Raw genomic sequence first — 26,617 nt, forward strand, 5'->3', positions numbered from 1 at the left:
GAGGGCGAGAGAGACGAAAGAGGAGAGGGGGGAGGAGTAGAGGACGCAGGGGGGGAAATTGACAGGTCTGACGATTGCAAGTGGCGGTGGTGAGGAGTGAGGAGATGTGAATGATGAGTGACGGCGGCGGTCGGTCGGTCGGTCAATCGGGCACAGCAGAGGCCGGCCGCAATTAGCTCAGCACCTCCAAAACCAACTACGACATCTCCTCTTTCAGTCCCATCTTCGGACCCCCCCGGATATCGTTGGCCCAGATCTAGATACTCTGCACTACTATAGCTCGCTACCCTAGCTAGTCCGCAGTCCGCAGTCCCAGCCCGCACTAACTCCCTCCCTAAATGGTTCGTGCCCGGGACTGTCTCGTTCGCGACGCTTCTCTTTGAGCCTTGATTGTTGGCTGCTGCTGTTGCTGTTGCTCCGCCTCGCCGCCGCAAGTGGATCGAGCCTGACCGTCTACCGATTATTGTCCTGCTTATAACGGCTGTCATCCGCTGCCTTCCCTTTTCCTTCCTATCGTCTCATTCTCACTCCCTTCCTCTCCCTCCCCCGTCTCTCTAGGGTATGTTCCCGGATCCCCGCCTCGCTCTCGGTGCGTCTCTGATGGGAGATTCGACTGGCCTCCCATTCCGTCTACCACTGCTATCGCTGGAGGGGCTCGTGGGAAATACTCCCTGATTTTGACTCTTTGCTGAAGCTTCAAATTCATCCTCTCTTTTTGTCTTACTGCTTGCTACCGCCAATACTGCGACCATGTTTCGAGTAGGCTCATGGCTCTATGGCAAAAAGCCCGCCTCCACCCAGTCTCTGGACTCTCTGTCCGAGCTGCGGGATCGTGAGTGGCCACCCTCTTCATCCTTCCGAAGCAATCAGGCTGACACATTTTCTCGCACCTCCAGTCGAGGATGCTATGAGGGGTACGTCTAATTCCCCTCCGTGATCGAACCCCCGCTCTTCCGGGGTCAGTGCTGGGCGTATGCTGACCGCACAGCCGCGACTCTGATCCTCAACGATGACGTCGATGGGGCGGAAGATGGCCTGTCCGAGGGGGTCTCCTCGTTCCACAATGTGTGTATTCTCTGTCGCAAGATGTGATGCTGGGTCCATGCTGATTCTCGACGTGGCCGGTGTTAGCTTGGCCGAGGTGTTGTGGCGTTCATCCGGGCCACGCTGGGGTTTGAGCAAGAAATCATGCGTCAGGGTGGGTAGTCTCCGGTTGGACCTCGACTTCGTGCTGATGTATGTCCTGCAGCCTCGGAGCGGCTCAATGCTGCCGAGACCAGCGCCGCCAATGACCAGCATCGCGCGCAGCACAACTCGCACGCTCCCAACTCATACCACTCGCAGATCTATGCCCCTGGCACTGAGTTTGCCCTCTGCCAGGCCATGGCACAGCTCATGAGCGCTGTCGTCGGCGTGCTGAACGAGAGCCTGACTGAGAGTATCAAGGGGTTCTACAAGCTGAGAAAGGCCTATATCACCCTGGACGCCATCCTGAAAATGGAGCAGAAGTTCATCCTGCAGGCCCAGGCCTCGGGGAACAGCACCTCCTCCGAGAGTTTGACCCGGGCGGCAGCACCCCGATCTGTCCCGGCCTCTCCCACCAAAGTCACCGGCAGCCTAGCCAAAGAGCTGTCCGACCTGTCGATTGCCACGGAATCCGAGGCATCCGACATGCTCCGGCACGACCCCGAGTCGGACATCTTCCAGAACCAGATTGACGTGTTCATTCACTCCGGGGCCAATTTCTGCTTCGGGATCCTGCTGCTCCTGATCTCCATGGTGCCGCCAGCCTTCAGCAAGCTGCTGGGCATCATCGGCTTCCACGGGGACAAGGAGCGCGGGCTGCGCATGCTGTGGCAGGCGAGCAAGTTCCACAACCTGATCGGGGCGCTCTCGGCGTTTGCCATTTTGGGGTACTCCAACGGCTTTGTGCGCTACTGCGACATCATGACCGACCCGGTCCCGGGCGACGACGTGCAAGGATACCCGCAAGAACGGCTCGAGGCGCTACTGGCGTTGATGCGGAAGCGTTTCCCCAAGAGCCAGCTGTGGCTGCTGGAGGAGTCGCGGATGAACGGGGCGAACAAGAAACTGGACGTGGCGCTGGAGCTGCTGTGCGGGGAAGACCGCAGTCCGCTCAAGCAGGTTGAGGCCCTGCGCGTGTTCGAGCGGAGCCTGAACGCCATGTACCTGCACAAGTACGAGCTCTGCGCGGAGTCTTTCATCGAGGTAAGCCGAGCTATACCACTTACCAGATAAATGCAAGCTAAACGTCGCAGTGCGTTGACCTGAACTCATGGTCGCGATCCCTCTACTACTACATCGCGGGATCCTCCCATCTCAGCCTGTATCGCAGCGTCGCCAAAACCGACCCCAAGGCGGCGGCAGAACATGCAGAGAAGGCGACGGAATACCTGCGGATGGCGCCGCCGCTGGCCGGGAAGAAAAAGTTCATGGCGCGGCAGCTGCCGTTCGACGTGTTCGTGTCACGCAAGATAGCCAAGTGGGAGGCGCGGGCGAAGGAGTGGAAGGTGCCACTGGTGGAGGCGGTCGGGGTGGACCCGATCGAGGAGATGATCTTCTTCTGGAACGGACACAGCCGGATGACTCAGGCGCAGCTGGAAGAGTCCATGGCCAAGCTGGCGTGGTCGGAGAGTGAGGCCAACACGACGTGGGCGCGGGAAGGGCGCGAGGAGAAGGCGATCCTGCAGATTCTGCGGGCGGCAGTTCTGCGCGCGATGCGGCGGCACGAGGAGGCCAAGGCGATGATCCGCACCAGCATCTTCAGCCAGGACAAGGCGCAATTCACGGGCCACCTCAAGGACGACTGGATCTACCCGGTGGCACACTTCGAGATGGCGGCCAACCTGTGGATGGAGCGGGCGACGTACTGCGCGGTGCACGGGAAGGTGTCCTCATCACCAAGCATTTTCGAGACACCCGACAAAACAGACAAAAACCAGACACCCGAGACGCTGGAACGGCGGCAGGTGCGCGAATGCAAAGAGCACCTGGAGAAGGCGGCCAAGTGGGAGAGCTACGAGCTAGACGCGCGGGTTGGGCTGAAGGTGACGGCCGCGCTGGAGGCTGTGGAGAAGTGGGAAGCGACGCACGCGGACGAGTAAAATGATGGATCATGACGCTGTACAGTTACCGCTGGTTTGCAGATTACGAAGGGATAGAGGAGCAATTGATTTTATGATGTACCTTAACGAATACATAACATGGCCCTGAAGCTTATCCAGTTTCCTGGATCGATGAGTATAGAATTGAATGGACCATATGAATTCCCCATGTCCCTCATACTAATCAACCACTGTAACTCACCTGTGCCAGACTGAATTACAATCCAGGGCACTCGGATACATGCCCTAGCCGCGGTCGGATACTTCCACTTTCACTTCCCAGAAGACCAACAGCAGCCAGCAGCCACAGCCAACAGCGATGTCTACACCGCTGCATAGAACTATAGATAGTGTGGGCTGCAGTAGGGCTGACCAGCAAACCATCTCGCCCTACATACTCACATACATACCTACATACCCACATGGTAGAAGTATCTGTGACTCGGCCGATGCAGATGTAGCGAATCGTCTAGACCGGGCTATCTATCACCTACTTGCTCACCTACTCACTCAGTCACACCGCTTCTATCTGCAGCGCAGGACAGCGCGCAAGCATGAGTGCAAGTGCAACACTGCAGACGCAGCCAGTACCCGGGTACCAACCAGTACTGTATATAGATTTATAGATAGATAGAGCAGAATCGAGTCGACTCGAGTCCAGACTCACCCATCCAACCCAGCCAACCAACCAACCAACCCACTCTTGATATCAAGCCTTGTAAGCAGTGTAGCCAAGCCTTACACTCCACCGGACCGATAACGGCCCAACAGGAATACGGGAAAGGGAACGGTGCTCATTCTGATTGGCGTTGGCGGTGGTTGGCAGTAGCAGGCGAGTGGCGATCGCCCGTCGGATAAATGTCCGGAGTTCGAGGTTGTGTCACCGGCGCATCGGATGCATCCGTACCTGATTTTGTCACACTTCCTTACACTCTCATACTTTACTGTGGATGTGAGATAGATAGACAGACCTGTATATACTACTTACTGTATGTACTGGCTGGCAGTAACGAATTGGATAGAAAAAGAGAGAGAGAGAGGGAGAGAGGGAGCGAAACCGGATATGATCCCTCGCGCAGAAGAACTGCCCTGCCCTGATTAAAATCCCTTGACGTCGATCGTCACTGTCACGATCGGAGGTCCGAACCGATGACGCTGCCCTTCCGCCGGATAAGACGGCTGCCGCTTTGCTTAAAAGATCCTGGCTGCCCATGACTGTCAACTACTACTATTTAGGTCACTGTTATTCTTGCTTCATCCTGTGTGTCGTGTGCTGTATATAGCATTCAGAACTGTCCACATTTATTGTCTGCTGCTTGTTACTTACTTATTGCGCTGTTGCGCTGGCATCTGTCTAATTGCTAACTATCTATCATACTTCCACCCTCGGCACGAGGATCGGAGATAACTGGAGATTTTCTTTTTTCTTTTTTTTTTCTTTCTCTCTTTTTACTACGCATATGCGCCGGAGTCTGCGCAAAGAGCACTTCTATTCTTATAATTAGATCTTGCTCGCTGCTTGAATCTCTGCAATATATATTGGGAATTCCTCAAGAGCACACGCCACATTCCCATTCTCTCCTCCCGGAGCAGAAAAGCGCAGAATGGCCGACACCCACCATCCCTCGCATTCTTCCTCCTCCCTCTCCTCGTCGCTCTCCTCCCACCACCACCATGATACCACCCACACACGCGACCACGCCGACCCCTCCACCCTCGAAAAACAATCCACCGCCGCCTCCGGCCTCTCCACCCTCGAGAACCGCGCCCAGAATGTCCTCTCGCGCATCCGCAGCCGCGAGCCCGGCCAGACCGCCCGCTTCACCCACCCGCTGTCGCATACCAAGACCTCCGAGGAGATGATCGTCGATTTCGATGGGCCCGATGATCCGTATAAGCCTATGAATTGGAGTTTTCGGAAGAAGGCCGTTACCACCGTGCTGTATGGGTTGACTACGATGGGTATGTTTGCCTTCTCTTCTGTTCGGTTCGGTTCTTGAGATGAGAGGTGTAGGTGTCATATGGATATGGATGGTGCTAATGGGTTCGCATAGGTGCTACTTGGGCCAGTTCGATGTATGTTCATTTTTAGATACTCTCTGCCTTTCTCCCTCGGGGAAGTGTTGTGTTAACATGCGCAGTTTCTCTACCGGCACTTCGCAGGTCGATGCCGAATTCCACGTGGGCGAGGAGGTCGGGACGTTAGGCACGGCCCTGCTGCTGTTCGGCTTTGGTATGCCTCTCTCTCTCTCTCTCTCTCACTGTATATCTTTATCTGAATACTAACGAATATAATCAGGCCTCGGCCCCCTGGTCTGGGCCCCCCTCTCCGAAGTCTACGGCCGCAAACCCGCCGTGCTGGCCCCCTACTTCATCGCCGGCATCTTCTCGTTCGGCACGGCCGCCGCCAAAGACCTGCAAACCGTCATGCTGACTCGGTTCTTCTGCGGCTTCTTCGGCTCCGCGCCGGTCACCAACACCGGCGGCGTGCTCAGCGACATCTGGACAGCGGAGCAACGCGGCGCCGCCATCGTGGGGTACGCCATGGCGGTCGTCGGAGGGCCGGTCCTGGGCCCCATCGTCGGCGGCGCCATCTGCCAGAGCTACCTCGGGTGGCGATGGACCGAATACCTCACCGGAATCATGATGATGTTCTTCTTGACCCTGGACGTAATCTTCCTCGACGAGAGCTACCCCGCCGTCCTCCTCGTGCACAAGGCGCAGCGCCTGCGCTTCGAAACCGGCAACTGGGCGCTCCACGCCCGCCACGAGGAATGGGACGTGACCTTCAAAGAGCTCGGCAACAAATACCTGATCCGGCCGTTCGCCCTCCTCTCCACGCCCATCTGCTTCCTCGTCGCGCTGTACGCCTCCTTCGTCTACGGAATCATCTACCTCAGTCTGGCCGCCTTCCCCATCGAATTCCAGCAAAACCGCGGCTGGAACCAGGTCGTCGGCGCGCTGCCCTTCCTCGGCTACCTGGTCGGCATCCTCTTCGGCGCCTGCATCAACCTCCTCAACCAGAAATTCTACATCGCCCGCTTCAAAGCAAACAACAACTTCCCCGTCCCCGAAGCCAGACTGCCCCCCATGATGCTCGGGTCGGTCGTCTTCGCCGCCGGCCTCTTCATCTTCGCTTGGACCAGTCCCCCGGATATTCCCTGGATCGCGCCCGTCATCGGCGCCGTGCTCATCGGGTTCGGCTTCTTCACGATCTTCCAGGCCGCGTTGAATTATCTTATCGATACCTTCCAGAAGGTGTCGGCGAGTGCGGTCGCCGCGAATACCTTCCTGAGGAGTCTGTTCGCAGGCTGTTTTCCGCTGTTCGCCAATATCATGTTCAATAAGCTCGGCGTGGATTGGGCGGCCAGTGTGTTGGGGTTTGTCGCTGTCGCGCTCATTCCTATCCCGTACTTGTTTTATGTCTACGGGAAGAGGATTAGGGCTAAGGGGAAGTGGTCTAGGGGGTCGGTTTATGGGTATTGATGCCTTGACCTCCTGGCTCCGTGACTGGCTGCTTACCGGACTGTGTCTGCCTGGCTGCCTGGATTCCTTCCTGCCTTTCTGCCTTCCTGCCTGCCCGCATACTCACTCACTACCACGCTAATTCAATCCTTTCGATCCTTCCTCTTTCTCTCCCGAAATCAACAGGAGAAATGAGTATGCTATCAGCCCCGCACACTCTTCTATCTCCAATCCCTCCCACCACGACTCAATCCCAGTGATTCAACATATTATACCCAACACCAAAAAGCCCAAACTCCAAACCCAACACCCCTCCCTTCTTCTCCCCTCCCCTCCCCTCCCTAAAGAGCGGACGGTCGGTATATACCCAAAAGCACACTCCATCCCATCCTGTCTTTCACTCTATCTTGTTATTTTGACTGTTATATTTATGTCTGGTTTTCTTGATTTTCTTGGGTTTACTGTTCGAGATACCTCATTCTTGTTTTTTGTGATTATGGAATGACTGATTGATTGATTGATTGATTGATTGATTGATTGATTACTCTCTGTTTTGGGTGCTATTTACTGTTTATTATTTACTTGGCTTGGTTTCTTTCTTGCTTGCTTGCTTACTGTTGTATCTTTTTCTGTTTCTTTGTCTTTTGCCTTTTTTTTTTTGTCTGTGGATTTGGATTGGGATGGGGATTCTTGCATAAGTATATATATACATAATATACATACATACATACGTTACATGTGTACATGCCTTTGTGCTTGTGCACTGCGTATGTATGTATGTATGTATGGACTGAACTGGACAGCATAACGCGGGGGATGACAGACATGATCAACATGATCAACCCAACTTGACATGACGCGACGGACCGAGCTATATGGCATGACAGTGAGCAAGCACATGGTGTATTTATTCCCCCCTATGCTTATGTTTATGTTCATATTGATGTTTATGTTTATGTTTATGTTTACATGATGATAGATAGTTTGATAGAGATAGAGATTATAGAACTAATATTCTTTTTTTTTTTATCAATGAAAATGATAGTCAACTAAACTGGATAAATAATCTTGTTGAGTGGAAGTATCTCCTACATACAACGAAAAGAAGAAATAAATATGAACAGACTGGTATGATTATGAACTTATAAACAGAGTAATTGATATCCACAGAACAAATGAATAATATCCAAGAATGAACAGAAATAATATCTAAAAGACAGGGCAATCTATACCCACACCAAACCAACAAGACCAAAAATGCAAAATGCAAAAAAAAACAATACCCAAACAGCATCAGATATATCCCAAAACAAAGATAATATGAACATCCCAAAACAAAGAAAGTGTCTAACTTCATAAACAAAATAACCATCTCAAAGGAGGGGGGGGGGATTACCCCATATCATCAACAAAAAAAACATTATAGAGGGAGGAGTCAAGGAGAGAAAGAAGATAAGGAAGAAAGATTGATCACTTCCTCCCCGCAACCCCCCACTTTGTGAACTTCTTCGCCAGCGTCATCGCCCGACCCAGCGAGCTCCAACTTCCAGCACCAGTGCCAGTACCAGTACCAGTACCAGTATCAGCACCAGCATCAACGCCAGTCTCCGCCATCTCCGTCAAGACATCAACAGGCCGTTCCTGCTCCGCAACGACTTCCACACCCCCGTCCACTTTCTTCTCCGCTTTCTGACGATACATCGCCATAACAGCCATCTGACCCAGGAAAGTATGATGCTCAAGCAAATCCTCCAAACGAACATGGAAGCCCTCCTCCTGGAGGATCCAGACGATCTGCGCAACGTCCATGACATCGCCGCCGAGATCGAAGAACGACGCATCAAGCTGGTACGGGGACGAGGTCTTGCTGTTCCTCCGCAGGACCTGCTGCCAGGCGCGAGTAAGAATATCAGAGTGGACGACGATCTCGGACATCTTGCGGGAGTTGAGGTTGGAGGAGAGGAAGGGGGCGTCGGAGGGCTTGGGGGGTTCGATGATGGCTTGGCTGGGGAGGGAGCGGATGGTGGACGGGGAAGCGAGGGGGACGCTGGGGTTGGCGATGAGGCTTTGCACGGTCTCGCAGACCATGTTGAGGGCTTTGGCGATGAAGGGGGCCGGGATGGGGCTCTTGAGGGAGTATCCGATTGACACGTCGAGGCGGTCGGTGCCGCTGGACTTGGAGACTAGGGTGAGGTCCATGAAGTTGTCAACGACCCCGGCACCGTCCATTTGGTAGTTGGTACCGTCGAGCTGCATCTGACCCTGGTAGTCGACGTTTTGGTGGAACACGGAGGTTGTGAAGTACGTGGAGTCCGGCCAGTCGGTGCAGTTGCGGATGATCTCGCGGAACCCGAGCGACTCGTAGGGCATGTTGGCGATTTGCTGGTCCTGGAGGTAGCGGAAGAGGTCCAGTCCGGTCCAGTGCTCACGGAAGTTGACCCGGATCGGGAGGATGTTCAGGCAGGGCCCGACGGTGGTCTCGATGCCGGGAACGCTGGCGTTGCGGCCGTTGACCGTGAGTCCGAAGACCACGTCCGACTGGGCTGTCAGCTTCGCGAGGGTCACAGCCCATGCGGACTGCATGACAGTCGCGAGGGTGACGTTGCCGATGGCGGTCGATGGGATCTCGATGGTCCGCTTCTGCTCCGCGAACGCCCCAATGTGCAGATAGGCGTTGGGCTGCCGGCGCCGGATGACTTCGGTCATTTTGGAGCCCTTAAGGATGGTCGTCCAGTGGTGGTAGTGGGCAGGGGTGATGTTTCCGGGCAGCATGCGCATGTAGTTGGAGAACGAGAAGACGGGAGGTAGCGTGCTGCCTTCGTAGCCGAGTTTGATGGCGGTCATGATCTTGGGCAGGCACACGCCGTCAAACTGGGCGTGCGACATCCGGATCAGGATGCGGTGGATGTCGCTGTTCTTCTTCTTCACCACGTAGAACTGCACATACTGTTCACCCTGGCGCGGGTCTTGCTCGCGGTCTCGTTTCTGCAGGCCCTCCGTGTACTCGTTAAGGCTTTGCTCCGTCTCCTCCACGAAAATCTCAGGCCGTATCTTCCTCAGAACCACCTGGAAGAACTGTCCGTTGTGACAGACAAAGACGGTCCGAAGAATATCAAAGGCATCGACCACCCGCAGGAAGCTCTCGCGGAGCCGTCTAATGTCTAGCGGGCCGTTTCCGTCCAGGAAGAAGTAGTTCAGCATCCACCTCGATCCGAAGAGCGTGGCAGCAATCGACATGGACTGGAAGTCCGTGACAGGGAGGACGTCGGCAACTCCTCCCTTAAACACACCGATCTTGGGGCAGATGACGTCCAGCAGAGACATGGCATCGAGCTGCATCGGCCTCAGCACTGAGATGTCCTGGGGCGGGGTGGTGTTCTGAGATGCATCGGACGTCACCTCAATGAGCTTCTCGATGTTGTTCTCGCCCTGCGTCTCGGCATTCGACGTGGTGCTGCTTCTCGGAGTGACGATGACCAGCATATCCTCAAACACCGGGTTATTGAACACACCGGCCACAGTCAGCTGCAGTCCCTCCTCTCGCGCAGCACTGACCATCTTCATCGCCGTGATACTATCACCTCCTAGCTGGAAGAAGCTGCTCCGGTATTGTATGATATCCGAAGAGAGCCCCAATGTCGATTTCCACAGGTCCCAGAGACGCCTATCGTTGTCCGAAGAACTTCTGCCATCGTCGGTCAAAGATGGAATCGAGGCTGAAAGATCTTTTTCGTCATCGGTCTCGACCATCTTGATGCGGGAAGACCCCTTTGAATAACTGGTCTCCCGGCCTTGAGCAAAGGGTAGGGCAAGCTTCCCGTCCTCCAGCATCTGACCAATGATCTCATTGACGCGGTCATCAATAATTCTCTGCAAGGCATAGCTGTCAATCAACTGGTCTGCGATGATCGGCTCCCGGCTGTGCAACCCCCGGTTCTGTGGCAAGTTGCGAAGACCCAAGCCCGAAACAAGCTTCGTTGGCTCATCAACAAAGCACGCAAAAACCTTGGCAATGGCATCGGCTAGATCCTTTGCCTGACTTTCAGTCACCGAGTCAGTCCAGTATCTCAACAAGATACCTTCACGACCCTTAGTGGTCTCCACGTTCACCGTCACGGGGTACTATCACAAGTTAGTCGCGCTTTGCAGATACTCAATGTATCACCACTTACCTCGGTCGGATCATGCGCCTTTCGAGGCTCAAACTCGAGTACTCTCTTCTCCGTGCCCTTGTTAGCAGAGCGGTTCTGTATCGAAAGGGTCGTGTTGAAAAGCGGCTTTCCGTGCCACCCAAGCTCATGCTGAATCTGGGCCAGGGAGCAGTGTTGGTGCGGCACATTCCGGATGAAATCATCCTGCACCTTCTTGGCAATATCGAGAAGCGTCTGTCCAGGCGTAAATTGGACTCTGCAGCAGAGCATGTTGATGAAAATACCAACTGCATCCTGGATTCCGGGGACAGGAGAATCACGCCCAGCAGAGGGATAACCAAAGCAGACGTCATCCGATCCCGTCACACTCTGGAGCACAATAGCCCAGGCACAGAGTGTCAGGTTGGCAAGGGTAACTGAGTTAGCCTCGCAGAACTTCTGTAGCTCAGGGAAGCGCTTGAAATCCATCATGCGCTCACCGAGCTTGCCGTTACCACTCCCGGAAGAGAGCGACAGATTGCAAGGACGAACTCCAGAAAGATACTCGACCCAGTGTCCGACAGCTTTTTGCTGAGCTTGACCCTTGACGTATTTGACGTAATCGCTGAAGAGCGGTCCGGTTCCCACAGGAAGCTGGTCATTGTAGGCAAGTGCGAGATCCCTGAGGAGTATGTCAAGCGATCCACCGTCGATAATGGCGTGGTTCATCTCGATCTTGAACAGTACTCGCCCAGATGATGTATTGCAGAGTGTCACCTGGTGAGCAAGCTTGGTCGTTCTCTCGGCATTGATATCGCAGAGTTTGATTTCTTCCAGCGTTCCCAGGGCATCCGAGTCGTCGCATTCGAACTCAATAACCTCGTCATCAAGCTCCTTTACCACAACCTGGTCAAAGGACCCACCCTTGTAGTTGCTGTCAATGAAAGTGGATCTCAGGATAGGATGTCTGGTGACGATTGTGGTCCACGCCTTTCGGAGCTTCTTCACATCGACCGCGCTGCCTTCGGAATGAAGTACCTCGAAGACGACGTGGAACAGGTAACCCTTGGGGTCCCGGAGCTGGCTGAGAAGGATACCCTCTTGCACAGGCGAGCACGGGTAGACGTCTTCAACTTGATCCCAGCTCTCGATTCCAAACTTGGGGAAGGTACTCTTGACCATACTGTGCAGTCCCTCATAGGTCATTGGCAGCAAGGGATAGTCGTTGAGAGTGGGTTCAGGCGCAAGGCCTCCGAGGCGAAGCATGTCTTCCTCCAGCACTCTTTTACATTCAGATATCCAGCCATGGATCTTTTGCTCATGCTGCATGTGCCGGTTGTAGATGTATGAGACCTGAATCTTGTCCTTGATGATGAGCGCCGAAATCTCAAACAGAGCAAATCGAGGCGTCTCAGATCCCATGTCACCTGCCACCTCGAAGGTCTCGGCGTTGTACGCATCACCATAATGCTGGAAGATGGAGTCGCTGCGTTCCAGCTGCTGAAGCTGGCCAAGGTAGTTGAACAGAATCTCAAGCGGAACTGGGAAGTTGTTCGCTGCTTTGTCTGCCGGATGAAGCAGGCTCTCCGCGAAGTACGGCCGGCTCTTACTGCTGAGTTGGCGCCTTGTGTCCTTGACACGCTTCAAGGTATCCAAGAGATCTAAGAGGGTCAGCAAAATGCTCAATATTTAACCAGAGACACTTACCAGAGCCATCACCGGCATATAGAGGACACATCGTTGTAAACCAACCCACGGTTCTCGAGAGATCAATAGAATCGTCCCAAGTCTCGCGGCCGTGGCCTTCGTTGTAAATAGTCGGAACCTCTCGATCAGTAAAGGTCCGGCGGAATGAATAGATAACAGCCGAAAGAATGACTTCAATAGCCTCGGTGCGGAGGACCTTCTGGCAGGCCTCAAGGATTTGCGTAGTAGCGGCAGCATCTACCGTGAAACTTTCCATCTTGACGTGACCGTAGAGGTTCTGCGATTGGTCCATGCCCCAGTAGCTTAGGTTAGGAGGCTGAATGGAGAAAGGAATCTGGATGCTGCCCTTGGTCTTCTTGCTCTCTTCATGCTGAAGGTTGCACCAGGCCTGGAATGACAGCGGCTTTTCGGTAGAGAGCGATCCACCATCAAGGAGGTCCTGGATATCTTGCAGGACGATGCGCCAGGATACCATGTCAACGCAGATATGGCTGGCCACGAGGAAAAGAATCTGCATGCCAGACACTTCGAAAAGGTCTGCCGCAACGACAAGACCATTTACGACGTCCACAGCACGTTGGCTTTCGGCAATCAAAGGCAGGATTTCGTTTTCCTGACCGACCGTATGATGGCGGAAGCGATAAGACCCATCAACGTCCTGAAAATTGATCAGCTCATGCCTTCGGGAGAAGAGAAGGTATACTAACATCAGTGATCTTCTGCTGCCACTCTCCATTAGACTTGAACAGTCGCGCTCTGAACATGGAATGCTGTTCAACAACGGCCCTAACAGCACGATCCATCTCCTTGGGCTGGATCTTGCGGGTAACGCGAACTGTCATGCTCTGGTTGAAGCGAGACGAATCCCGGAAGCTATCTGCCGACTGGAACAGCAGCCGCTGGATAGGAGCCAAACCGAATTGCTCCCCAGACTTTTCTTCCTTTCGGACCGTTGTGACCTTCATTTCACCGGTGAGAGCAAGCTCCTTGGCGGACTTGCTCTGAAGCACGTTGTGGAGAGTCAGTGTGAGCCCATGCTTTCGCGCGCGCGAAATGACAGCCATTCCAGTAATACTATCACCGCCTGCATACTGTCAGTATTTCCTTTTCATCTGCTCAAGGCATGCTTACCTAGGCTCACGAATGAGCGCTCCGGGTTGATCTTTTGAGGCGGCAGATTGAGAACCTGAGAAAAGATATCCCGAATAAGCTGGACCGAGGCTTCCTGATCCTCTTCTTTCTGCTCCACCTCTTCCTGCTCAATCTCTTCCTCTTCAACTTCTCCCGGCTTGGTGCTGTAGTTAGCTCCCATGATGCGATCGCAGGAGACACTGTCAACCTGTTCCAGCCAAGCGGTGATCCGCTTCCTGTCAAGTTTTCCGGACACCAGCATCGGCAACTGCTTAATGAGAGCCCAGGCCTTCGGGACCATGTAGACCGGCAACTGGGTTTCCAGACTCTTTTGAATATCCACAAGTTCCTGATAAGCAGACTGCATGGATTTGGTCCGAGCAATGAGCTCACACGAATTGTCTGAGATGATGCTCTTTTCAGCAGCCACTGAATTCAGCGACATGACCGTAACTAGGCGCTTCTTCAACGGCCCATTCATTGGCAGGATGACAACAGCGTGGCGGACGCGGGGATCCTCGTAAAGGCGATGTTCGATCTCTCCAAGCTCCATGCGCTGACCGTGAAGTTTCACTTGGTGGTCTTTACGGCCGATATATTCCACAGTACCGTCGGGATTGTACTTGACGAGGTCTCCAGTCTTGTAAATCCTTCTAGGCGAAGGAAGGGAGCTTGGGAAGTTCTTGATCCACGTCGGCTCGTCCACAAAAGCCTCGGCTGTTTTGGTAGGGTTCTTGAGATATTCCCTAGCCAGCGCAGGACCTTCCAGGGCCAGTTCGCCGACAGCACCCAAGGGTGTCAATTTGTTATGATCATCAGGATCAACAACCCAGGTCAGCGTGCAAGGAATTCCGTAGCCAATGCAAGCGGGATCCGGATTGGAAGCAACGTCTGTGTTGATGACCGCAAAAATAGTGGTCTCGGTTGGTCCATATCCGTTCATAAGATTCACTCGGTGCGCCCACTTGGTGATCACCTCGCGTGACATCTTCTCTCCACCGCAGACAAGAGTCTTTAATGATGGCACAGATGATGGTTCGAGGATGCTGGCAATGGAGGGAGTCAAGAACGACCAAGAGACTTCCATTCGCCGAATAGCACCGGCAACATCGTTCAGGCGCTCGTCTTCGCTTGGAATGCACACACAACCTCCATGCATCAGGGTAACGAGGACTTCCATGACAGCCGCATCGAACGTAAGAGAGGCAAATTGGAAGGCCCGAGAATTCTCATCGAGATTCACCATGGGCCCGAATGCCATGCCGCTGCTTGAAAGTGCCCTATGGTTGATGATGATACCCTTGGCACGACCAGTACTTCCAGAGGTAAAGATTGCAAAGGCCATGTTAGAGGGTTCAACACTGTCAGAACCCTTGTCTTTGGTCGTGAGAGCACAGTAAGCCTTAATTGTCTCTTTGCTGACAGGGACGATGGCTTTAACTGCGCCAGTATAGCGATTGTGATACTTGGGAGAGCACAGCACAACACGGGCCTCCACTTCGGCCAGAATCTCCTTGTGTCTTGATGTCGGATGGGCAGGATCCAGGGGAACAAATGCTCCACCAGCAATGAGAACGCCAAGTATAGTGACGACAGCCCACATGGACTTATCCATGCAAATCGGAACCAGCGTCTCTGGCCCAATTCCGCGGGAATTCAGATAGACGGCAAATGAGGAGGCAAGCTGGTAAAGCTCCTGGTATGAGAGCTGGCCATCCCAGGAGCAAATGGCAGGAGCTTGGGGTCGGTTGGATGCCTTCTCTTCGATGATATGATGGACACATCGGTCCACACATGTCAGGCTGTGTGAATTCCAAGAAGAGATTTCCTCCTTATCATGAGGGCTAGAAACCTCCAGTTCCCCAACCTTCCTAGCATCATCGACTGAAACTGCAAACAGTTGCTCTAGCACAAACCCGAATTGGCCAATGAGCATCTCCGCCTGCCAGCTGTCGAAAACGAGCTCATCATGGTGAAGCGTAACAGAAACCCGCGATTCGTCAATCTTGCATTCGACAACAATCGGGTGAGTGAAGAAATCTCCTTCGGTCAGGTTGTGCTTCGGCTCCCAGATGCTGTCGTTGAGTTGACCTTCGTTCGATTGGATGACCAATAGGTTCTGGGACTCACAAGCCAGAGCAGCATCGCTGCTAAGCTTTCGGATTCTTTGAAGTCCCGAGTGCTGGTGCGTTATCATCGATGTAGTCAATTGGCGCACATTCTGCAGGTACTGAATGACCGGGAGCTCATTGTCGACAGCAATTCGGGTCGGGATCGTAGTAAGGACGGGTCCTGCAATCTCCGTGGCCCCAGCCATGTCGATGTTTCTTCCCATGAGCGTTTCGGCGAAGCAGACATCTCCGGATCCAGTATGAACAGAGACGACCATAGCCCACGCAGCTCGGATTATTTCGGGGATTGTCAGATTGGGACTGCTAGATGCACGTGAGACCTCAACAGAGCTGTGATGCCTATTTCCAACGCGGATGGCGTCAGGAGATGGCTTGTTGGGAGGGAAAGGGTAAGCGGACAGGCCCGCAAGATGAGTCTTCCAGAATTCATCCGACAGGGCGTCGTCTTTCGCCATCAGATGATTGATGAACAGCTTATAAGGAAGCGTTGAAGTTGGCTTCGACGACTTCGAGTAAATCTCCTCCACTCTCCTCAAAACTTGCCCCAAGCTCCATCCATCATAGAGAGAGTGATGCACGGTCCAAACAAAATAGCGCGCAGAGGAAACCTCCGACTCGACAATGCCATAACCTGTCATCATACCTCCGTTATTCTTCGCCAAGTCAATAGTCCCACCAGCCAGAGAGTCGAAATCGGTTGCGAAGTCCCAGGAGATCGTGGTCGAAGTAAGCACGGCCTGAACAAAGTTGGCAGACTCCGTGTGTACGATCCGGGTGCGCAGGATGTCCATTTCGTCCACTGTCATTTGCCAAGCAGCCTTGAACTTTTGGAGGTCAGCTCCCTCCGCAAGTTGAAAGACGGGCCGAGCGACATAGGCACCTGATTGCTTGATAGAGAGTGTGAGCAGGCCTTCTTGAACGGGACTGCAAGGGTAGATGTCGGAAATCTGCTGTCTATCCACGCCACATTGACTGACCACTTCCTCCATGATTTCTTCGCGTGACAAGGAAGCAGGTAGGAGGGTGAATGGCTCAACTGTCGGGATATCAGGCTGCGTTTCCAGAGCCCCGCAGTTCTTTGCCATGTCCTTAAACACAGGCGTCTTGTAAATATCAGCCACAGAAAGCGATATTCCCAAGGAGGTCGCTGCTGTTACAAGCTTCATGGCAGAGAACGAATCACCACCCAAGCCGAAGAAATTGTCTTCAGGACTAAGAGACCCTGGAGCAAGGTTGAGAGCTTTCTCCCATAGTCCCTGGAGAGAGCCTTCCGTTCCCTCCATTTCAACTTCAGAAACGCTCTGTGTGCCAACATTGAAGACGACGTAAGGCTTCAAGTCCTCCTTGCTCAGTGTGTCCACCATAGCGCGAAGCTCTTTGCGGTCGACTTTAGCAGTGGTTCCAACCGGCAGGTGACGCATGGGGAAGTAGAGCTTAGGCAACATAGCAGGTGGCAATGACACGCTGATGGAGTTGTGCAGGCTTTTGATGAGGCCAGCCACAGACTCAGTCATTGGCAATATCAGCTCTCCCTTTGCCATATCTGGAATGTCGTGCCCACCAACAGTAAAGAAAACTGCCGGGCATTTTGCCATTGACTCGGCTTCAGGCATGACTATTTCAACGCTTGTCTGAGTGCCTGCAGGAAGGTGTTCAAGGCACTGCAGCTCAATTTCTTCTGCGTAATTGGTCCAGTAGGCCTCATCATGACTGAAGGAGCAGAAGTTTCCATTGTCACTGGACAAGTCCCCAATAGTCTTGCTCATACTAGACTCGGTGTTCAGGAGCCCAATGCAAGCGACAAGCTGGTCCATCAGTTGTTCGGCTTGAGTAGTAAACAGTGTGGTCTCGTCATAACGAGCAACGACTTGCATACTGACGTCATCCAGAATGCAGCAAACAGCCAGAGGATAAGCATCGGCTTCATCTTTGTCTGTCACACTGGCTTCCGACCTCTCAAGCTGCGAGGTTTGTTGCTGACCACGCATGTGGCATATGGACAGCAGGTTCCGAAACTTGCAGGCGCGCGCCGTATCAGCATTAAGACTCTGAATTCGCTGGAGTCCTGTCCACTGGTGAGGCTTGGCTGCAGTCAAATGATCAACTGTTCTGTCCAGTAAGTCGGTGACAGTAAAAGCATTGTCTATCTGGAAGCGTCGGGGTACCACATCCTCCGAATCATCTAGCGATTCTCCAAAGACAACATCATTGGAGCCAGTGTATCCATGAACAGTCAACGCCCAGGCAGAAAGAAGAGCAGACCGGACGCCTAGATGTCTCGACTTGATAGAGTCGCACCAAGATATCTGGACGCTCTTGGTTGCTTCCTTGGAGACAGGTGCACTGCGCGATGCCGCTGACAGAGCTGGGGGTGGCGGAAATTCTGGCGAGGCTGTCGAGTTGGAAAATTCCGCTCTCCAAAAGTCGTTGAAGCCTCTAATATCGTATCTAGACCGAGAGGCTTCAGATGAACGCTCTGCCTCATCTCTCAATGCCTGTCGATTCAGCTTGCCAGATGAATACAACGGCATCTTAATCATCGGGAAATAAAACTTTGGAATCTGGCTCGCAGACAATCCCGACAACTGGACGTGCAGCTTGGTCATTGATTCATGGATCTCAGGCGTCATCTGTCCGAACAACTGTGGTTCCGCAGTCTTTGATTCGACGTTGCCATTGAAGACAAAAACGGCGAAAGATCCTCCAACAGATTTGTCACCTTCTTTGCTAAGTGCCTCGACGACACAGTGGGCACCTGTAGTTGAAGGCGTGGAGATGCGCTTTTCAAGCTGTATAGCAGCTGCCTGTTGCTGCCAGTGCGTTCCACGATCCTTCTTGCCCACATAGACCAACGTGCCATCGCTGTTGTAGCGGGCCAGATCTCCGGTCTTGAAGAGGCGGTATGTCGGCTTTCCAGACCCCTGTTCTTCGTCATCATCGTGAGCTGGCTGGTTGTATTCGCATCTCCATTTGGGGTTCTCGATAAAGCTGCGTCTAGTGAGTTCTTCATTGTCGAAGTAGCCACGAGACAGACCGGGGCCCTCTATCAACAATTCACCGACACATCCAACAGGAACCAGGAGGTCATGGTTGCAAGGATCCACAAGCCATGAAACACATCCAGCACTTGATCCGATGACTGGCAGACCATCCGACAATTGAGCTTTCGAGCTGTGAATGCTAACAGAGGAGCACTCGGGTGCACCATAAAGTGTATGCAATTGGACCTTCTTTGACCAGATGCCAAAAAGGTTATCAGTCAAGCTTTCACCCCACAAAGCGAGTAGCTTCACCCCCGGAACTTCTGCTGGCTGTAGAGCTAAAACTGACGATGGCGGGAGACTGACGCAATTTGCCTGCAAGGTATTGATTGCTCTCGGCAGATGGCTCGAGCCATCGTCAGATGGAATGCAAACACATCCGCCGCTTGCAAACGTGCCGAAGACTTCTTGGAGGAACATATCAGAAGTGTAGAGCGCATGCTGCAGCATCTTGGTTTCATTGTTTAGTCCAAGAGTCGAAGCAAAAGTCTTTGCCCTGGTTGACACCGCACGATGGTCGAGCACGATAGCTTTTGAGTTCTCGGCGCTATAGACAACATAGGCATCGTTCGATGTCTGGGCAGGTGAATTGAACACCCCATGAGTCTCAGGCAAGTACTGGAAGAGAGATCTGCCCACGGGAATAGCGTATGGAACTATGCCTTCGAGTAGCTGTGCTCGGCTTGGAGTTGCAAGGGCAACTTGACAGCCATTGTCGGCGATCCAAGTGTCGAAATCCTGCTGTGAATTCTTCTCGATCGGAACGCATATGCCACCAGCCTTGAAAACAGCAAGAATGGCAACAATCTGCCAAACAGATCTAGTAAAATCGATGGGCACCACATCTCCAGATCCCACGCCGAGCTTTGCTAGGTATGTGGCGAGAAGTGAGGACAATTCATTGACCTTGCCGTAGGTGAGACTGCCGTCCCATATCTTGATAGCCACAGCATCCGGGTTAGACTTCGCATGTTCATCGACCATCTCATGGATGCATTTGTCGACCGCTTCGGGCGTTTTGTTGTTCCATAGCGTAATCTGCTGCTTGTTGGTTTCGCTGAAATTATCGATCTGATGGACCTCATCCCCGAAACGATGCACGATATCCTCAAGCGATTTGAGGAATGTGTTGGCGACGTTCTCTGCTTGTCCTTCGGAAAGAAAGTCCGTCCAATAGTTCAGATCAACACGCGCATCTTCTTCTGTAGCCTCAACGTTGACGAAAATGGGGGCCTCGGCAGGATCGTGAATCGTCCCCACCTCGGAAAGCTGTATCATCTCCCTCGATACAGACCTGGCACTTGGAAGTTTCCGGTATGAAAACGCAGTGTTACTCAATGCACTGGATAGCTTCAGTGCTTGTTGGATTTCGATGAGAGACAATTGCCTGTACGGCAAGTTTTCCATATTATCGTCCTGGACCTTTGAAAGGATGTCCTTCAGGAGAGCACCTTTCGGGAATTTGATTCGGCAGGTCAGTGTATTGATGACGGGTCCAACAACTGAGTCGATGCCCTCTACCGGTACGTCTCGTAGCGATGTGGGATATGTGAAGGAAACGTCGTCGGAGTCGCAGAATGAGCGAACCGTGAGTCCCCATGCAGTATTGAAAGCAGTTGACAAAGTCAGGCTGTTGGCTTCACAGACGGTTTGAAGGTCTTTAAAAGTAGCGATATTCAATCTCATGGTCCGGAGTCTTCTTTCGGAAGCGTTGCCATCGTTCAACATAGGGAAGTGGCAAGGTTTGACGTCCGACAAATATTTGCGCCAATAGCCGATACTGGCCTCCTGTGATGTTTCTTGCAGATAGTGCACGTATTCCTTGAACTGTGGTCTCTGGTCTTCGAGCTTCCCTTGATAGGCCAATTGTAAGTCTCGGACTATGATGGAAATCGACGTGCCATCCATAGCCGCATGGCTCAGTTCCAGTCGACAGAATATCTTTCCCGAAGCTGTCTGACAGACAGTGAACCGATGAGGGGGCTCCTTGTCATTGTAGATGGCTGGTTGCTGCTTGTCGAGAGTTGATAGCACATCCTCATCATTGGCACATTCCACATAACTTGGGCACGAATCAAAGGATTTGAGAACTACCTGGCAGTACAAGTCATGACTGGTCAAGCCCTCCACAAACACGGTCCTTAGCATTGAATGGTGAGCAACAACCTTCTGCCAAGCGAAAGTCAGCCGGTTCACATCAGGCTTGATGCCGGACCCTTTCACTTCGAAGGTATCGTGGACAGCGTAGAGTGAAGTATCCCGAGAACGGCTGAGCAAGATACCCTGCTGCATAGGTGAGCAAGGATAGACATCTTCCACACTGTCAAGGGAATCAATCCCAACACTTGGTAGCTTTTTAGAAACCATTGTATCAAGTTCATCGTATGTCAGCGTTAGCAGTGGGAAGCTACTCAGTGTTGGTCTCGGTGAGAGAGATTGTAACTGTCCACCCAGGGATTGAAGTAAGGTGTGGCAACATTTGACCCATTCGCGAATAGCTGTCTGGTGCTGCATATTTCCGTTGAAAGAAAATATGAAGCGGAGGTTCCCATGCACTACCATTGCAGATATCTCGAAGAGTGCGAATCGAGGGGTGTTCGCTCCAAAATCGGCTGCTCCACCTCCTCGGCCGGTCTCGCCAGCCATCTGGTCCATGAGCTGGAAGAGACCATCGGTTCTTTGCAGATCCCGGTGTTGGCCAACATAGTTGAAAGAAATCTCCATCGGACTATGGTGCATGAAAGTTCCATCTTCACGGGTCGTTAACATGCGGCGCGCGAAGTCCTGTCGGCCATTATCGGAGACACGTCGACGCAGGTCCTTGACGCGAACAACCGTTTCGGTTGCATCCTCTGCCGGGAGTGCTGAAAGAAGAATAGGATATAAGGTAGTAAACCAGCCGACCGTGCGTGAGATGTCTATCGCTGATTCCCAAGCTTCTCTACCATGACCCTCGTTGTATATCACCGGCAAAGATCGGTCCTTGAACGTCTGTCCAAAAGAATGCAACAACGCTGCGAGGAATACATCAATCGGCTCGGTCCCAAGGCCTTGGTGGCATTCCATGAGGATAGAACGGGTAATGTCGCTGTCAAGTTCAAAGGTCTCACAGTCCACATCTCCATAAGTAGTTGAATGGTTCTCCAATCCCCAGTAAGCGAAGTCTGGTGCGGAGACATCAGGCAAGTCCACAATCTTTGCCGCTTCTGGCTGACAATGGTCGGCTTGAATTTGACACCAGTTCTGGAACGGAAGAGAACCACTCTGCGAGGTAGGTTGGTCTGGGTTTGTAATGAGATCCTCCAAATCTTCCAAGATGATCCGCCAAGAAACAATGTCAACTACCAGATGATGTGCGACCAATGATAGCAGGCGGGCATTCCCATTCTCATAAAAGAGGTCGACAGCAAGTACTGGCCCTACAAATGCGTCGATGCAGGCCTGGCTGTTAGCGACAGCTTGATCAACCTCGGTTTGGCTGTTATTATCGTGGGTTTGCCAATGGTATGAGCCTGTTACATCTTCGGTGATGCGTTGTTGTAGTCCAGATCCTGATTCAACCAATCGAGCTCGGAGCATTGAGTGGCGGCTGACAATGGTCTCGATAGCGCGTTTGATGTCGTGTTCATCAATATGTTGGTTTAACCGGATAATGATGCTTTGGTTGAAATGGCCTTGACCTTCACTCCGGACCATAAAGTGAAGCTTCTGTATCGGGGACAGATCAAACGGCTCATCGATCTTTTCCTCATACACAATAGACTGGTCGACCTTCTTCACCCGCGTTGCCAATTCTCTGATCGACTTGCTGTGTAGCACCTCCTGTACTGTCAGACCCATTCCCTGCTTCTTACAATATCCTAGGCAGGTTATCGCGGCAATTGAATCGCCCCCTAGGTTCAAGAAGCCTTTGTCGAGCCCAATCTGGTTGCGAGGGATATTGAGAACGCGACTCCAGATCGAAGCTAATTGACCCTCGGTGGTGTTGACCGGGTACATTGATTCATCTGTAAGGTCCGAGCTGGCCTGCATGTGTTGAAGATCGGGGTCCTCTGCCATGCTGCTAATCCATTTTGCGGTAGCCTTCCTGTCCAGTTTTCCAGACGCGAGCAGTGGCAGGGCCTCCACACATAACCAGACAGAGGGGATCATGTAAGTTGGTAGCAGAGCTGATAATCTCTCGCGGACTTCTGAAACAATAGGGGCCTTCTTAGAAGGTTCAAGAAGTCGCAATGGCGTTGCATCAGGATCTGACTGATTCTCGAAATGAACAGAAAGGGAAATCACAGCCACCAATCTGCCTGTAGAAAATCCGGATTTGGAGAGGAAAGTCAAGCAATGCTTGATAGTTTGGTCTGCAGCCAAGTGGTTCTCAATTTCGCCCAGTTCAAGTCTCTGCCCATGGAACTTGACCTGTGTGTCCTTTCTTCCTATGTACGTTAGTGAGCCAGATTCGGCATTATATCTTACCAGATCACCCGTCTTGTATACTCTCCGGTCCTCTTGTGTGGCACCATCTCTCTTCATCCAGGCCGGATTGTAGATGAAGGCTTCATTTGTCTTTTGAGGGTTGTTGAGGTAGCATCGAGCCAGTGTGGGTCCCTCGAGTATCAATTCACCAGGACAGCCCACGGGGACAAGTTGATCGTGGCTGTCCGGGTCCACCAACCAGCAACGGACCCCCACTGGGAGTCCAATATCTCTGCAGTCCGAGGATGGTGTGACTTTTGAGTTGATAACAGCCGCGACGGAGCTTTCCGTGGGGCCATATGCGTTGATGAGAGTGATTTTGGATGACCAGGTTTCCAACTGACCGGTTGACATTGCCTCACCGGCAAGGACCAGTGTGTTTAGACCCGGAACCTGCGAAGAGTCGACGAACTCGATGAACGAAGGTGTCAGGATGGCATGTGTCACCCTCAGTTCTTTGATCACCTTGACTATATCACTCAATCTTTCCTCCTCACTCGGTATGCAAACGCAACCTCCCTGCAACAGGGTGGTCAAGATCTCAACAAGGCTCGCGTCAAATGTATGCGACGCGAACTGCAAGACACGCGAAGTCGAATACATATTATGGCGTGGGGCATGGGCAATGGCGCCAGAGACGTAGGCTCTGTGTTCCAGCATCGTCCCCTAGAAACTGACTGTTAATGGAAATGTGGAAAAAACGGAGCTGGGGAACCCACCTTAGGTTCTCCGGTCGAGCCGGAAGTGAATATCACGTAGGCGGCATTGCATCCTTGCACCTGTGGCAGTTGCCGTGTTTCTCCGGTGGAAACGGCAAAGTCATCGATGGCGTCCTGATCTAACGGGACTAGGGTCTCCGCAACTGCACTCAAAGCTGCTGCCCGATTTCTGGAGCAGAGCATGACCTTGGCCTTGACGGCGTGCACAAGTGATTGTAAGCGGGGAGTGGGATGTGTGGGGTCAAGAGGGACGAAGGCGCCCCCAGCTTTTAGAACGCCGAGCATTGCCACGACATTCCATTTCTAAATCCAGTCAGCTTTCCGTTATCGTCTCCAAACCAAGTGCGTCTATAACAGCCAACTTACCGATTTATCGAAACAGAGAGCAACGCAGGTTTCGGGCCGGACACCTTGTTCATACAGATGATAAGCGACCTGGGATGAAAGGAGGTCCAGATCTCTGAAAGTCAGGCTTCCATCCCAAGCACAAACGGCCTCATCGTCGGGGCGCAGTAGGACCTGTTCATTAATGACTTCATGTATGCAGCGGTCATGCGCCTCTGGGAGGACGGCGTTGAATTTGCAGACGCGGGACCAGTCCCGGTCTGAGAAATGGTTCAAGTCTTTGGCGGGGGAGTCATCCTCCGAAAGTACTCTTGCCAGTATTTGTTCGAAGTAGTCGGCAATGCTCTTCATGTGTTCCATGGAGGTGTCATGGTTCCAATATTCCAGGAAGATGCCAATGTCCTCTTGCAGGAGCTTGACATGAAGTCTTACCCGACACTATGCGAGGGATCAGTCAGTCTTGCACTGGAAGCACAGGCATGTTGCAGAGTGTAAGAGGGAGGGAAGACCGACCTCTTCTGGAAGCGGGATTGCCAAGGCTGGCTGGACAGGAGGGGCTCTGGCGTCGCTCGAGGGACCGCGGCAATTGCGCAGCATCAGCACGGTGTTAAACAGCGTGTGATTGTGCCGACTCGGGGAAGTCTCGCATTTTTCAGCATTCTTCCCCTCTGCGTTGCGTCGGACAGTATGGATCGAGTCGTCCTCGGCGATGGTAAGATTAAAGATTAGAGGATTATTTTGAATATCTGACAAAGAAGTGGCATCGTGAAAGTCGCCATCAACACCAATTGGTTGGTAACCAAAGCAGATGTCTTCCAGGCCTGTGTAGCGCTGAAGCAGCAAGGCCCATGAGGCCTTGAGTAAAGAATCTAATTGACCTTGGTCCCAGGCGGACAGCAACTGGAGAGTCTGCGATGGACTGGTCTTCGTCCGCAACAGCGCAGGCCGTTTCGGGCCGGCAAAGTTTGTGCCAAACTTAGGCAGGCAGCATGGGATTGGTAGGGCCATGGTTGACGTTGTGAATATCACTCAGGAAATCTGGGATCGTCCACCAAGAGGGGAGTAGATGTGTGTAGTTAGATGGAGAAGAAGGCCGACAGATCTTCGACCTCTCTGTCCACCGTCCTACCCTTTTAAATTGGAGCCAGCTCCATGCTTATGCTTATCGCAGACCCATCATGGGGCCCCGACCCTCTCAGGCCGGAAATAGACCATTGAAACTAGTAGTGAGGTGACCCCGTCGCAGCAATTCCAATTGCTCACAGGCATCAGGATGCGAAAACAACAAACGACCAATGGCCGGGCGCGAACTAGCGGGTTAAGATGGATGCTCTGGACATTGGCCAACACGCTAGCTACTAGTAAGCAGAGTATTCCAGATGCCCTTGCTTGGGGTGAAGCTGAGGACACGGCAGGGAATAGACTCCATGGCTTGCGAACCTCTGCAGGGCGCTTGAACCCAAAAGATTATGGCATGAAACCATCCCAACCAAGTTCGCCCACACTGTGGAGCATGCCCGGAGGGGCGAGGAGCTAAAGATGGAAGGCAACCAGAGGGAGGGATCAGAAAAAATTCCAAAAGAGTTTTCAGCCGGTCGAGATCGAAGTCAGTGCATTTGGCAAATACCAGCTAGACCTGTAACTACTGCAATCGACGCATGACGTTGGTCCACAGGGCCGGGGCAAATAACGGAGGCGAAAGCAAGCCCTACTCGGGTGTGTACTTGGGTAGAAGATGCATTATGTTATGCCGGTTATAATCCCGGGTGTCGAGCTCGGTCTGGAACAGCGCTCAATCGAGATTTCTTTTTTTTTTTTTTTTTTTTACCTGTCAAACAGCCAGAAAGAGGCGCTGCTGCATTAGCATCGAGCTCCACTCCAAGTCGGAAATGAATGCCCGTGAGTGAAGAACCATCTGTATGGCGCATGCTGATCAGTGGGTGATGTAGTAAGTACGGTACAGTAGCGGTAGCGGGAGAAAATTCGGCGACGTGGAAGATATCAGCCAGGATAGCCCGAGGTTAGGACAAGTCACTGGGAAGTAGACCTACCTGGGAAGTAGTACTACGTCAGTGAAGTCAGGGAGGTCTCGGAAGCTGGAACACATGTAGGAGCGAGGATGGGGTAAGCCGCAACCCTACTATTCCGTCGGCGGATGGATGGATACAAAAGTCCTGTGCCGGATGGGGAAGCCACCGGCGGGATTGATTGGGGCTTCCGCCGGGCCTTAGGGGCCCTACCCACCAAGCCCGGATTTAGCATACTCTATACATACCTCGTATACGGTAAAGGGCCTTGCTATGAGGATGGGTCCGCCAACACCTCGACCAGGTTGACCCGCATAGTTCTCCA

The 26,617-nt window shown here is 52.7% G+C and overlaps 3 protein-coding genes across 3 annotated transcripts; 2 read left to right on the forward strand and 1 right to left on the reverse strand.

Moving 5' to 3' along the window:
• Positions 1-750: 750 nt before the first annotated feature.
• BO70DRAFT_396726 (TTC39/IML2 family protein) lies at positions 751-3,125 on the forward strand (the record flags this gene model as incomplete). Its single annotated transcript, XM_025546643.1, has 6 exons — positions 751-832; positions 897-914; positions 989-1,065; positions 1,132-1,198; positions 1,250-2,229; positions 2,280-3,125. The coding sequence occupies 6 exons, from the start codon at positions 751-753 to the stop codon at positions 3,123-3,125; spliced, it is 2,070 nt and encodes a 689-aa protein (XP_025399208.1).
• Positions 3,126-4,631: 1,506 nt separating this feature from the next.
• BO70DRAFT_42751 (MFS transporter) lies at positions 4,632-6,906 on the forward strand. The gene is made up of 4 exons (XM_025547891.1): positions 4,632-5,087; positions 5,180-5,201; positions 5,267-5,358; positions 5,425-6,906. Exons 1-4 carry the CDS (start codon positions 4,730-4,732, stop codon positions 6,609-6,611), a joined length of 1,659 nt encoding a protein of 552 aa, XP_025399209.1. The 5' UTR covers positions 4,632-4,729; the 3' UTR covers positions 6,612-6,906.
• An 814-nt stretch (positions 6,907-7,720) lies between these two features.
• nrps1 (nonribosomal peptide synthase Pes1) lies at positions 7,721-25,354 on the reverse strand. Its single transcript, XM_025548072.1, has 9 exons — positions 24,779-25,354; positions 24,287-24,703; positions 23,921-24,223; positions 23,210-23,867; positions 13,559-23,161; positions 13,135-13,511; positions 12,428-13,085; positions 10,763-12,381; positions 7,721-10,712 (listed from the first exon to the last, which is right to left on the reverse strand). Exons 1-9 carry the CDS (start codon positions 25,271-25,273, stop codon positions 8,061-8,063), a joined length of 16,782 nt encoding a protein of 5,593 aa, XP_025399210.1. The 5' UTR covers positions 25,274-25,354; the 3' UTR covers positions 7,721-8,060.
• Between the last annotated feature and the right edge of the window lie 1,263 nt (positions 25,355-26,617).

This window comes from Aspergillus heteromorphus (assembly GCF_003184545.1).
Source record: "Aspergillus heteromorphus CBS 117.55 chromosome Unknown BO70scaffold_13, whole genome shotgun sequence".
In the NCBI taxonomy this organism is placed as follows: domain Eukaryota; kingdom Fungi; phylum Ascomycota; class Eurotiomycetes; order Eurotiales; family Aspergillaceae; genus Aspergillus; species Aspergillus heteromorphus.